The sequence below is a fragment of the Sycon ciliatum genome, chromosome 3 (genome assembly GCF_964019385.1).
Source record: "Sycon ciliatum chromosome 3, ocSycCili1.1, whole genome shotgun sequence".
In the NCBI taxonomy this organism is placed as follows: domain Eukaryota; kingdom Metazoa; phylum Porifera; class Calcarea; order Leucosolenida; family Sycettidae; genus Sycon; species Sycon ciliatum.
The window spans coordinates 4,523,904-4,537,540 of record NC_088645.1 but is presented as its reverse complement, the minus strand read 5'-3'; the positions used below and the strand labels follow the sequence as shown (position 1 = coordinate 4,537,540).

Genomic DNA, 13,637 nt, shown 5'->3' with positions numbered 1-13,637 from the left:
ACACTGGTCAGTAGGGGTAGACTGGTCACTAGTCACACTGGTCAGTAGGGGTAGACTGGTCACTAGTCACACTGGTCAGTAGGGATAGACTGGTCAATAGTCACACTGGTCAGTAGGGGTAGACTGGTCACTAGTCATACTGGTCAGTAGGGGTAGACTGGTCACTAGTCACACTGGTCAGTAGGGGTAGACTGGTCACTAGTCACACTGGTCAGTAGGGATAGACTGGTCACTAGTCACACTGGTCAGTAGGGGTAGACTGGTCACTAGTCACACTGGTCAGTAGGGGTAGACTGGTCACTAGTCACACTGGTCAGTAGGGGTAGACTGGTCACTAGTCACACTGGTCAGTAGGGGTAGACTGGTCACTAGTCACACTGGTCAGTAGGGGTAGACTGGTCACTAGCCACACTGGTTAGTAGGGATAGACTGGTCACTAGTCACACTGGTCAGTAGGGGTAGACTGGTCACTAGTCACACTGGTCAGTAGGGGTAGACTGGTCACTAGTCACACTGGTCAGTAGGGGTAGACTGGTCACTAGTCACACTGGTCAGTAGGGAAAGACTGGTCACTAGTCACACTGGTCAGTAGGGGTAGACTGGTCACTAGTCACACTGGTCAGTAGGGATAGACTTGTCACTAGTCACACTGGTCAGTAGGGATAGACTGGTCAATAGTCACACTGGTCAGTAGGGGTAGACTGGTCACTAGTCACACTGGTCAGTAGGGATAGACTGGTCACTAATCACACTGGTCAGTAGGGATAGACTGGTCACTAGTCACACTGGTCAGTAGGGATAGACTGGTCACTAGTCACACTGGTCAGTAGGGGTAGACTGGTCACTAGTCACACTGGTTAGTAGGGATAGACTGGTCACTAGTCACACTGGTCAGTAGGGGTAGACTGGTCACTAGTCACACTGGTCAGTAGGGATAGACTTGTCACTAGTCACACTGGTCAGTAGGGATAGACTGGTCAATAGTCACACTGGTCAGTAGGGGTAGACTGGTCACTAGTCACACTGGTCAGTAGGGATAGACTGGTCACTAATCACACTGGTCAGTAGGGATAGACTGGTCACTAGTCACACTGGTCAGTAGGGATAGACTGGTCAATAGTCACACTGGTCAGTAGGGGTAGACTGGTCACTAGTCACACTGGTCAGTAGGGATAGACTGGTCACTAATCTGTAATCACACTGGTCAGTAGGGATAGACTGGTAACTAGTCACACTGGTCAGTAGGGATAGACTGGTCACTAGTCACACTGGTCAGTAGGGGTGGACTGGTCACTAGTCACACTGGTCAGTAGGGATATACTGGTCACTAGTCACACTGGTCAGTAGGGATAGACTGGTCACTAGTCACACTGGTAAGTAGGGGTAGACTGGTCACTAGCCACACTGGTCAGTAGGGGTAGACTGGTCACTAGTCACACTGGTCAGTAGGGGTAGACTGGTCACTAGTCACACTGGTCAGTAGGGATAGACTGGTCAATAGTCACACTGGTCAGTAGGGGTAGACTGGTCACTAGTCACACTGGTCAGTAGGGGTAGACTGGTCACTAGCCACACTGGTTAGTAGGGATAGACTGGTCACTAGTCACACTGGTCAGTAGGGGTAGACTGGTCACTAGTCACACTGGTCAGTAGGGGTAGACTGGTCACTAGTCACACTGGTCAGTAGGGGTAGACTGGTCACTAGTCACACTGGTCAGTAGGGATAGACTGGTCACTAGTCACACTGGTCAGTAGGGGTAGACTGGTCACTAGTCACACTGGTCAGTAGGGATAGACTTGTCACTAGTCACACTGGTCAGTAGGGATAGACTGGTCAATAGTCACACTGGTCAGTAGGGGTAGACTGGTCACTAGTCACACTGGTCAGTAGGGATAGACTGGTCACTAATCACACTGGTCAGTAGGGATAGACTGGTCACTAGTCACACTGGTCAGTAGGGATAGACTGGTCACTAGTCACACTGGTCAGTAGGGGTAGACTGGTCACTAGTCACACTGGTTAGTAGGGATAGACTGGTCACTAGTCACACTGGTCAGTAGGGGTAGACTGGTCACTAGTCACACTGGTCAGTAGGGATAGACTTGTCACTAGTCACACTGGTCAGTAGGGATAGACTGGTCAATAGTCACACTGGTCAGTAGGGGTAGACTGGTCACTAGTCACACTGGTCAGTAGGGATAGACTGGTCACTAATCACACTGGTCAGTAGGGATAGACTGGTCACTAGTCACACTGGTCAGTAGGGATAGACTGGTCAATAGTCACACTGGTCAGTAGGGGTAGACTGGTCACTAGTCACACTGGTCAGTAGGGATAGACTGGTCACTAATCTGTAATCACACTGGTCAGTAGGGATAGACTGGTAACTAGTCACACTGGTCAGTAGGGATAGACTGGTCACTAGTCACACTGGTCAGTAGGGGTGGACTGGTCACTAGTCACACTGGTCAGTAGGGATATACTGGTCACTAGTCACACTGGTCAGTAGGGATAGACTGGTCACTAGTCACACTGGTCAGTAGGGATAGACTGGTCACTAGTCACACTGGTCGGTAGGGGTAGACTGGTCACTAGTCACACTGGTCAGTAGGGATAGACTGGTCACTAGTCACACTGGTAAGTAGGGGTAGACTGGTCACTAGCCACACTGGTCAGTAGGGGTAGACTGGTCACTAGTCACACTGGTCAGTAGGGGTAGACTGGTCACTAGTCACACTGGTCAGTAGGGGTAGACTGGTCACTAGTCACACTGGTCAGTAGGGATAGACTGGTCACTAGTCACACTGGTCAGTAGGGATAGACTGGTCACTAGTCACACTGGTCAGTAGGGGTAGACTGGTCACTAGTCACACTGGTCAGTAGGGATAGACTGGTAACTAATCACACTGGTCAGTAGGGATAGACTGGTCACTAGTCACACTGGTCAGTAGGGATAGACTGGTCACTAGTCACACTGGTCAGTAGGGATAGACTGGTCACTAGTCACACTGGTCAGTAGGGGTAGACTGGTCACTAGTCACACTGGTCAGTAGGGATAGACTGGTCAATAGTCACACTGGTCAGTAGGGGTAGACTGGTCACTAGTCACACTGATCAGTAGGGATAGACTGGTCACTAATCACACTGGTCAGTATGGATAGACTGGTCACTAGTCACACTGGTCAGTAGGGGCGACTGGTCACTAGTCACACTGGTCAGTAGGGGTAGACTGGTCACTAGTCACACTGGTCAGTAGGGGTAGACTGGTCACTAGTCACACTGGTCAGTAGGGATAGACTGGTCAATAGTCACACTGGTCAGTAGGGGTAGACTGGTCACTAATCACACTGGTCAGTAGGGATAGACTGGTCACTAGTCACACTGGTCAGTAGGGATAGACTGGTCACTAGTCACACTGGTCAGTAGGGGTAGACTGGTCACTAGTCACACTGGTCAGTAGGGATAGACTGGTCACTAGTCACACTGGTCAGTAGGGATAGACTGGTCACTAGTCACACTGGTCAGTAGGGATAGACTGGTCAATAGTCACACTGGTCAGTAGGGGTAGACTGGTCACTAGTCACTATGGTCAGTAGGGATAGACTGGTCACTAGTCACACTGGTCAGTACGGGTAGACTGGTCACTAGTCACACTGGTCAGTAAGGATAGACTGGTCACTAGTCACACTGGTCAGTAGGGATAGACTGGTCATTAGTCACACTGGTCAGTAGGGATAGACTGGTCACTAGTCACACTGGTCAGTAGGGATAGACTGGCCACTAGTCACACTGGTCAGTAGGGGTAGACTGGTCACTAGCCACACTGGTCAGTAGGGGTAGACTGGTCACTAGCCACACTGATCTTTAGTTAGGGCCCGGTCCCACATGCACTTGAGAGTTGCGGATCCGCTGCAGCGGTGTCGCAACAGCGTGTATCACCATGGAAACTGCGAGTAGCGGAACTTCCGCCGTGGCGGAAAGTTCAAATCCGCTACTCCAAAATTTTTGGAGCGTATACTCTCCTGCGGAAGTTCCGCTCCTGCGACACTCTGACATAGTGAGCGATTTGTGTTGTTCGATTATATTTTCGATCATGAAGTGGACAGTTTGACTTTAGTCAGAGCAGCTACGGCTGTAGTTGTACATGTATGTTGAAGTCAAGACTCGTTTGGCCAAGGGATGAAGAGAGATACGGAGCGATAGGTGGATAGCCGAGAAGCTGAAACCGACGGCTGCGGCGTCGGCCAAAGACCAAATCCCGGACCTGTGAGCAGCCAAGCATGGCCATCATGTAAAACCACGCAGTCGGACCACTGTGATGTAGGTCTAGCAAGAGCGATACATGTACCACTATTACCAGTATCTGTAGCAGTTATCATTGCCATTGGTTATCGTCGACGTGCTGCTCAACAAGTTCGTACTAGTATTCAGCAACAAAATGTCGCTGCGGTCTCCATTGCCTGTCGACAACGTCTCGCCAATCGACCTCTACCCGACGGAAAATCCATTCTTTCAGATTACTAGTATAGTATACAGAACAAAGACTCAAAGTCAACAATACCTAACCCACGACATGTAGCTAATGCTTGATACTCAACAAAAACAACGATCTGTCCAACACCTAGTATCTACATGAACAGTACATCAGTGCTGCGTTGATGTGTCCACAAAGGACGAAACAGTTCTGTCCACAGACACAGTACTGACTGTACACCATCAGTACGTGCACGCGTACTTCGAAGTGAAAGCATGCTTGAGTTGCAGGAGAGCTGCACTGAATTTTTTGGAAGTCAGAGAGGCGCGCTCGCTTCGTTCGCCACGCGTGCACCCGTGAGCATGTGAGACCACGCGAGCATTTTGTCGCAGGAGAGGTGCGACACCACTCCCGCAAAACCTTGTCGCACCAGCGGATCCGCCACTGCATGTGGGACCGGGCCCTTATAGGTTTTACTATAGACCTTGGGAAAAATGTACTCACCTTGTTGAATGGTGGTAACAGCTGCTGAGACACGTGAAACCTTATCACTAGTGTCTTGCTGCTGCTCCAGTAGTTGTTCAATGCTTGTGGAGGTTGTAGCACTTTGCTCCTGTAGTTGACGGACAGTTGTGTTGGTCTGGTTTTGCATTTCCACTATGCGTTCACATGCTGCAGTTGTATCTTGTTCACCTATATACATGATAAGATAGGTAGACATAAACACTCTCTCACATGCACACACATGTGTATGCACCCATGTACCAATGCACAAGTACAAACACACACACATACATGTATATACAAACACACAGACACACACGTGCACACACACACACACACACACACACACACACACACACACACACACACACACACACACACACATACACACACACACATATCGGTCCTCGACAAGCGATGTATCCGCTGCGTTGCCAACCAGCCTTTCCCCTCCCACACAGATCCCATCTGTACCCGCCTTGGCCTCATCCCCATCATCCAAAACGCCCACTGTAAACTCCGCCTCCTCATACTGCTTATCCACACCACCAGAATTAGAAATCTTCTGTGCAAGCGCCTACGTCGCCAGACTGAAGGTGTCACTCGGATCAATGATCCAAATGCGTATGTTCTCCCTGCCACCAGGCGAGTCTCTGGTGACTGTCGGCCGCTCGTTTTTGCTGTTAGATTATGGAGCGCCCTGCCCCGAGAGTTCAAGTCCCTCGCCTGCCATAGATCATTCAAGAGACTTTTATAGGTATATTTTGTATGGCTAGCCAGCATCTAGGTTTGCACTTGGAGTCGTGACTCAACTGTGACTCAACTGTGACTCAACTTTGCTCTTTTTTCGTTATGTTTGTCTTTTGTTCTTCTTTCCTTTTTCCCTCATACTTTTTCTTCTTCTTCTTTTTTCTTATTTTACCTTTCTCTTTTTCTTTTTGAGTATTTGCAGGCTGTGTTTTCTGTGTTTTTCTCTCTTTCGTGGAGGCTTGCTTGTTGTATCCTTGGCTTTCGGCCGTTAATTTATCCCCATCATAATATTGGGCACCATTGCCCGTTTGGTCAGCGATACAAAATAAAATTGCGACAACAACAACACACACACACCTTGGACCTTGGACACGATGCCATATTCTGGCTATGCAGACCCCATGGGGGGGGGGGGGGTTGAGCAGGTTCGGAACAGCCGCGGCGATGACGGAATAGGTCATGTGTGTTCTGTGTGTCCTGAATTGTGTATTTCTTCTGTTTCAAACAAACATCCAGAATGCCGACACGCGTATTGATTCTAGTACAAGGCCAAAGGATGCAGCACTGCATGCGTACATGTGCACAGGCGTAGATCTACGTGCGTAGTAGGTAACTTTAAATACTAAATTAGTAGCCGTAGTAGTAGTAGAGTACTAGTGCAATCGGTCATGTACATGCACTCGCTACATGCACTCGCTACATGCACTCGCTACATGCACTCGTTACATGCACTCGCTACATGCACTCGCTACATGCACTCGCTACATGCACTCGCTACATGCACTCGCTACATGCACTCGCTACATGCACTCGCTACATGCACTCACGCGATCGCAGCAGCGCAGTAAAACTAGTTTTAGTGCATGCAGTTTATTAGTAGATTCTACCAGCACTACACTTTTCATAACCAGGAGTTCGCAAAAAATCAAGGTCGACTTTTTTAGGCGGGTGCACGTGCCCAGTGCTCCTCACGGTTGACGCCCTTGACAAAACTTATATTGGTAATAACTTTGGCATACATTAATATTTTTTAACCAAATTTTCTGTGTCGATACATTGGGTAAGTTGTCATCGATTTCCGGTATCAAATTTCAATTATGAGCAGAATGACGTCATTAGGGCTACTTTTTATGTTCAGATTTCAACCCAAAAAGCGGAGAAAACGAAAAATTATAAGGTCACAAATCCTGGTGAATTGGATAGCCTTTGGGCCCTAGATAAAGGATATTGGTGGATATTGTACATAGATAACAACATTTCGCTGGAAACCAGTGTCGACTTGTTTCACCATACGCACTGTACACATTTTGGTATACGAAGCAGTCGTACCTCGGGGTCTGCTCAGACCCACCACCGCGATTAACGGGTGTTTAGTATCGATATCCAGCACATTCCTGCTTGCTGGGATGTACAGCTAGCCAATGCAACAGCTCTCATTCGCCAAAGACATTCCCCACGCTCCTCGTTTATGGATAAAGCTGTCATTGCTGTTTCAAAATAGCCACATTGTCTCTTACACATACTAATTACTGTGAAGCTACTTGAATGCATGCTAGTACAGGATCCGAAGCTCAAAAATAAAATTGGGTCTGCCACTTCACTCCGAGTATTTGCCGCTTTCAGAGCTGATGGCGATGGTTATAGAAGGTCAATTTTGTTTGTTGGCCCTTCTGAATCGGGGAAGGAGACGAGCGGCGAGAGGGTTTTCGTCGACGATTTCGCAAGCCTTCTCAAGCGTTCTCAAGGAGGTCGCAAATTTATTTTCGCCCTGCGTCCGTACGCGCATGGCTTGAGCATGCACACATTGCGCACCCACGACAAACATTTGAAAAATTTAGGAAATGACGACGCTGGCCGGGGAACTTATTTGAGGAAGCACGAGGTCTTTCAATTTCAATCCCACGCGAGTAAGCATGGAGGAAGACGAGAATTGTGCCTCCTGTGCACAAAGTCCAGGTAATGTTGGGCATTTAGTGGCTTCAGCCAGTACTCAGGTTTCGGAAATTTCGTGGGGCTCATGTTTGTGCCACTGTGTGAAGATCGAAGGAAGCGAAAAGGAGGAGAAAGTAAATTTCACGAACACCAGCTGGTCTCGAGTGGTATCTGCTGCCAAAATTCGCCAGGACGGCACATGGGCCTTTCTCTGCCAGGAGCAGTGTAGCACGGATGAGAGCACCCCGCGTGGCTGGTACCATAGGCGCTGCTATGCAGCCTACACCCACAAGAAGACTCTGAGTCGTTTTGAGGGAGAGGAGAGTGGTGGCCTTGCCAGCAATGTTGACGCAGAGGAGGTGGGTGACGCAGATGCCTGTGAGGATGAACCTCCCAAGAAGCGTGTTATGACACGAAGCAAAGTGACAACCATCGACATCACTCTGTGTATAATATGTCAACAAAAAAAAGAACCGGAAAGCTGAACCGCTTACCCTCTGTTCAGAATTCCGTGCTGGCGAAAGCCTGATCCGTGCGGCAAATGCACGTGGAGATGAAGCAGGCCAGCGGATTTTACTTACCCTCCAGGAGGGCAGTCCCGATTGTGTAGCATCGGACATATGCTACCATTTCTGCTGCTACCGTAACTACACTCATTCTAGCACGGTGGCAGCACTGGAGGCAAAGAAGACGACGGCAGTTGCAGACGACAATGTGTACGATAGAGCCTTTGAGTGGCTGGCTGTATGCATGGAGAAGGAGCTCTTCAGTGAGACAGAAATACGAGCGATGCGTATGGACAGCCTGACGTCCAAGTACAGCGCCAAGCTGGCAGAGCTCGGAGCTGCAAGTCAATACCGACGATGGCTGCTGAAGAAGCGCCTGTTGGAGCATTTTGGAAAACGCATCAACTTCGTCCGTCCTGGTCCATTGTCACCCGAGAGCGTTGTAAGCAGCTCCTTGACAGAATCACAACTGCTACAAGTAGTTGGTGCAGCCGTAGCCAAGGCTGAGGCAGCCCAGCAGTGCGCCGACGAATATGCTGGAGATGATATGGCGGATGAAGATGCACCTCCAGCTATTGATAGCAGCTGCAAGGTACATGCCTTCCACACAGCCATGGCTCTGAACAACGCCATCCGTGATCAGCAGCCCACAATACCCACCATGCCACATGCCAGTGATATCGTAAATGAGAATGCGCCAGTGCCAGACATCCTCTACAATGTGCTTGCCATGACCATTGTCGGCCCTGAGAAGTGTGACATTGGTGACCTGACGGACTCCCGTGTCCATGTCCCTGCCGACATCCATTGCAAGATTTTGGCAATTGCTGAGGATATTGTGTATGCTGCAACTCGTGGATCTATTCTGACACCAAAGCACGTAGCTTTGGCGCTTACTGTCCACCACCACACGAGGAGCAAGCACATGGTGGATCTTCTCAACCAGTTCGGCCATGGCATATCGTATTCAAAGCTGCGAGAAGTAGAAACCGGGTATTCTCTCGAAGTAGCAGGAAGTTCCGCAGCCAGCAGTGTTGTAGTGATCAGTGCATTGAACAGACCATCAACCGGCAAAGCAAGTCACATGGAGGACTCAATGGCTTCAGCCGCAACCCAGGTAAGGGCAAAAATTCGTAACAACTGACCAAACTTCAAATTATCCAATAGAACATACATGTACACTGATGGGGAGATACTTCCTGATGATCCCACATGCAAGATCAAACAGTAAGCAACCAATGTACACTATGCAAACACAGTGCTGCCCACCTGCATCACGAATAGGAAATGATTCGACTCTAATGTGATCCTGAACAGTTGTGGATTACATGTACATGATGATGTATTTCTCCTTCCCTTTTCTGTATAATTGTCCAATAAAGGAACTGTTCACCGCTGGGTGCTCACAGCTCACGAGCGAGCGGCTGTTGCAAGTGCATGTAACGACCTCGTCAAAGCGGAGGACTATGATGGCACAGCACGTCCACACAAGGACAACACAGACAGCAGAATGAAACGGGATCAAAGCGACTATGGGAAGCTCGAAAAGCGGTTGGCAGAGTTCAGCCATCCGTTCCTTGGTGAAGATTTGATCAGCCTCTCCAGTGGGAAAGTCTGTTCTGCTCAAGCAACCTCCGATCTCCTATCCAGTCACACGCAGGGAAAGAGTGCAATGAGCAAGTTCGTGGCAGACCGCTTGGAGAGTCAGGTAAGACGGTTATGATTTTGCAGCACACCATGTTAAAAGTCTTGACGTGTGGATATATGATAGGATGCATGTTTTGGTGACATACTTTGTTACCAAACACATTGAAATCAAAAGTGACGCTGTAGGGGATGTTATAATTCCGTTCTGTACTCTGTAATCCATGCACTACGTTCTAAGTTGTCAACCCATTTGTGTGTGTGTGCATGCGTGACTTGTTTCTTCCTACAGGCAGTTGATTTCTTCACACCGATATCACGGCTGAACCTGAAGACGTTCTCGGAAACCAAATCTGCAGCAAAGAAGTCTTCCAAGACAACAGCGATCGTGGCAGATAGGAGCTTATTCGGCCGGCTACTAGTTATGGCTCAATCAAGGTCATTCGACTTGAAGGAACTCTTCCAGCATGAGCTTGGACCAGTCCCATGGGCCCTGGCCAACGCAGACGGATCCCTTGTGAAGACTCCAAAGAGTAAGCTGCTGCTTGCTCTTGAGAAGAAAGTTGACCCACTGGAGTCAGTTCCGCGTGGTCCTGCCGTTATGGTCGACGCGATGGCATTACTGCAGAGCTACACATCTGCGCCACCGACATTCGGACAGCTCAGCGAACAAGTCTTCAAGCAGCTAGTCTCCTACCTTCCAGCTACACCTCCAGCACGAGTTGACTTCGTAGCAGATCAATACCACACTGCGTCGATTAAGTCGTGCGAGCGCTCAAAGCGAACGGCCTCAACTGAGCCCCTGCGAGTGGCAGTACAACGTCCAGACCAGGCTATTCCTACTCAGTGGAAGCGGTTCATGGCAAGCGGAGCGAATAAGACCGGCCTAATCCAGTTCTTCGCTGACCATTGGAGTTCTACACCGGAGCTCAAGGCAACATTGGGTGTCAGTCGCAGTGTATTCATAACCGTGGGACAGCAGTGCTACGTGTTGCAAGAAGAAGAAGGGAAATCGACACTTTCACGGCACCAGGTGTCCAGGTTAGTATTATAAAAGACAAACAGTACAATGTCATGTTTATTGCGACTTTGACTATTGTCAAGCAAGTGGTATAAAACATTTGCTGCATATTGGTCCCACAAGTACAAGTAGGATATTGCTGATGGATTGAATTCAGTGATGAAAATCACATAATCTGGCATGTTATCGTTCTCTGAATGCCCGGGAAATCATTTTGCTCTTTTTACAATTTTGATCATGTTCACAGGTTGACCAGCAATCATGAGGAAGCAGACACCCGGCTGATCCTTCATGCCGCTGATGCTGTGCAGCAAGGATTCCCAGATGTTGTCATTCGGTCGCCAGACACGGATGTAGCCGTGATTGCCATTGGCTCCGCTAGCAGCATTCCCGGTCGGCTCATATTCCAGACTGGCACGCAGCAACGGAGGCGGTTCATCGACCTTACCCAGCTGTCACAGAAGCTGGGCCCCCTGGTTTCGTCTGCAATTGTTGGACTGCATGCTCTTACTGGGTGTGACAGTGTCAGTTCCTTTTCTGGGAAGGGAAAGACTGCTCCGCTGAAGCTGCTCCTGTCAAGCACGCGAATGGCAGAGGCACTGGCGACACTGGGTGTCAATGCTACATCGGATGACCAGCTGCTTTCTGAATGTGAGTGGTTTGCGTGTGCCTTGTATGGCAATCCTGGCCAGCAAGACATCAACAGCCTGCGCTACCAAAAGTTCTGTGCGGCCACATCCTGTGCTCCGCACAAACTACCGCCCTCACGCGACGCTCTCCATCAACATGTGGCCAGGGCTAACTACCAGGCCCACATTTGGCGGAGCGCCACCACTGCGATGCCAGAAGTACCGAGTCCAGTGGGCCATGGCTGGCAGTCGGAGACTGACGGCACGCTTTCCATCTCCTGGATGCTGCAGCGCGTCGCTCCTGCTGACATACTAAAACTGGTGAGCTGTGGGTGCAAGACAAGGCACTGCGTAAGTCAGCACTGTTCGTGCAAGAAGGCGTCCTTGGCTTGCACGGACATCTGCTCGTGCTGCTCATGCGCCAATCCGTTTGGGGCCGTACTCGAACAGAACGACAGCTCCGGTGCCGCAGATGTGGGAACAACTGCATGTGAAGGCGACCAAAACAGTGAGAGCGAGGAAAGTACTGGTGCTGACGACTTTGAAGAGTCTGACTCCAGCTCAGATTCTGATGAGGATCCAGATCAGGAGTTTGACGACTCGCTGTAGACACTGGCAACTGCACCGTCCTCCCCTGGTCCAAGCCACCCATTGTGTTTGTGAATTATGGCTATGGCTGTCAACACACCTAACCTGTTCAAACATTGTATATAAACTGCTTGTACATAGCTTGGCTTCTAAAGTGATGACGCTATCATCCTACATTTTATTCCAATGTACATATTAAACTGGGCATATTGTCCATGAATTGCACAGCACTGGACATGTCTTCCTTACTACAGTTTTAGTATTTATTTATTTCATTTTCGATTGAGTAGTGACTACAATGCGTTTATATCATTTCTAGTCTACTCTAACTCTAATTTAATCGAGTGCTATTGAAGGTGTGTGTGCCTGAGAGAGAAGCAGGGAAAGGGTCCAAGCTTAGCTTTGCAGAATGATAGGTAAGGTGTCCCTCGTATCGATCGTATCAACGAAATTCCAATCAAGAAAACATTTGAGATCACTCGCGAAGCGGCGTCAAACTACACGACACGACGGGTAGTTTGTTGACTGCCATTGCGAGTGGGTAGTGGAAGGACCAAACGATATCTAGGCTAGGCTTACGAAGTCCCTGTGCTTTACTTCTACAAGAGCGAGAGTAAACTAACTTCTTGACCAAGAATATGATCAACAACAAAGTGAAGTCGCCGACCAGATCAGACACTCGCTTTGAGTTTTCAAATTTGACTGCATTTGGTTGTCATGTGCGTACTCTACGCAACTCAGAATCGGCCCGAGACGAAAGGTGAGCAGTTCAAGTGACCGACGAAGCTGAACTAAAATTGCCTCTCGCGGAGCTCCTTCCCCGATCTAGACGGGCCAACAACTACCATTCGACTCCACAACAGGTACTCTCTCCGCCTGTACAGTTCGATTTTACTCGGATTCTAGTGGCAGACCACTTTCAGATTTAGACACTTTTTTTTGTCCTGGATCCCCGACTATGCTACTGTGCTGTACATGTAGTGCATGCTGTGCTGTACATGTAGTGCATGCTGTGCTGTACATGTAGTGCATGCTGTGCTGTACATGTAGTGCATGCTGTGCTCTACATGTAGTGTATGCTGTGCTGTACATGTAGTGTATGCTATGCTGTACATGTAGTGCATGCTGTGCTGTACATGTAGTGCATGCTGTGCTGTACATGTAGTGCATGCTGTGCTGTACATGTAGTGCATGCTGTGCTGTACATGTAGTGTATGCTGTGCTGTACATGTAGTGCATGCTGTGCTGTACATGTAGTGCATGCTGTGCTGTACATGCAGTGCATGCTGTGCTGTACATGTAGTGCATGCTGTGCTGTACATGTAGTGCATGCTGTGCTGTCCATGTAGTGCATCACAACAGATGCACTGTAGATCTACCATGCATAAGAGCCAAGCATGTATGCACTTGAGTAGGGCACTAATTCCCACATGCGATTGCTGGTCACAACTGCAGTGCTGCCAAATCATTTTCGCCCAAAATCGGACACCCCTCACCGCCAAGGCTGGCCACATGGTGCGAATTTTTCTATTTGGCAATTTTTTCAGAGAATTCAAAATATCCCCCAAAATACCATGAAAAATCGCTC

At 49.0% G+C, this 13,637-nt stretch overlaps 2 protein-coding genes across 2 annotated transcripts in view; one reads left to right on the top strand and one right to left on the bottom strand.

The window, feature by feature from the left end:
- The window catches only part of LOC135811242 (tripartite motif-containing protein 2-like), a 191,246-nt gene that overhangs the window by 147,678 nt on the left and 29,931 nt on the right, over positions 1-13,637 (bottom strand). Inside the window, exon 5 of the mRNA XM_065324442.1 lies at positions 4,980-5,168. Within this exon, the coding sequence (XP_065180514.1) occupies positions 4,980-5,168 (189 nt within the window). The remainder of the gene's footprint in view (positions 1-4,979; positions 5,169-13,637) is intronic.
- Positions 7,643-12,287, top strand: LOC135812344 (uncharacterized). The gene is made up of 5 exons (XM_065325724.1): positions 7,643-8,106; positions 8,324-9,237; positions 9,550-9,875; positions 10,104-10,852; positions 11,080-12,287. The coding sequence occupies exons 1-5, from the start codon at positions 7,643-7,645 to the stop codon at positions 12,068-12,070; spliced, it is 3,444 nt and encodes a 1,147-aa protein (XP_065181796.1). The 3' UTR covers positions 12,071-12,287.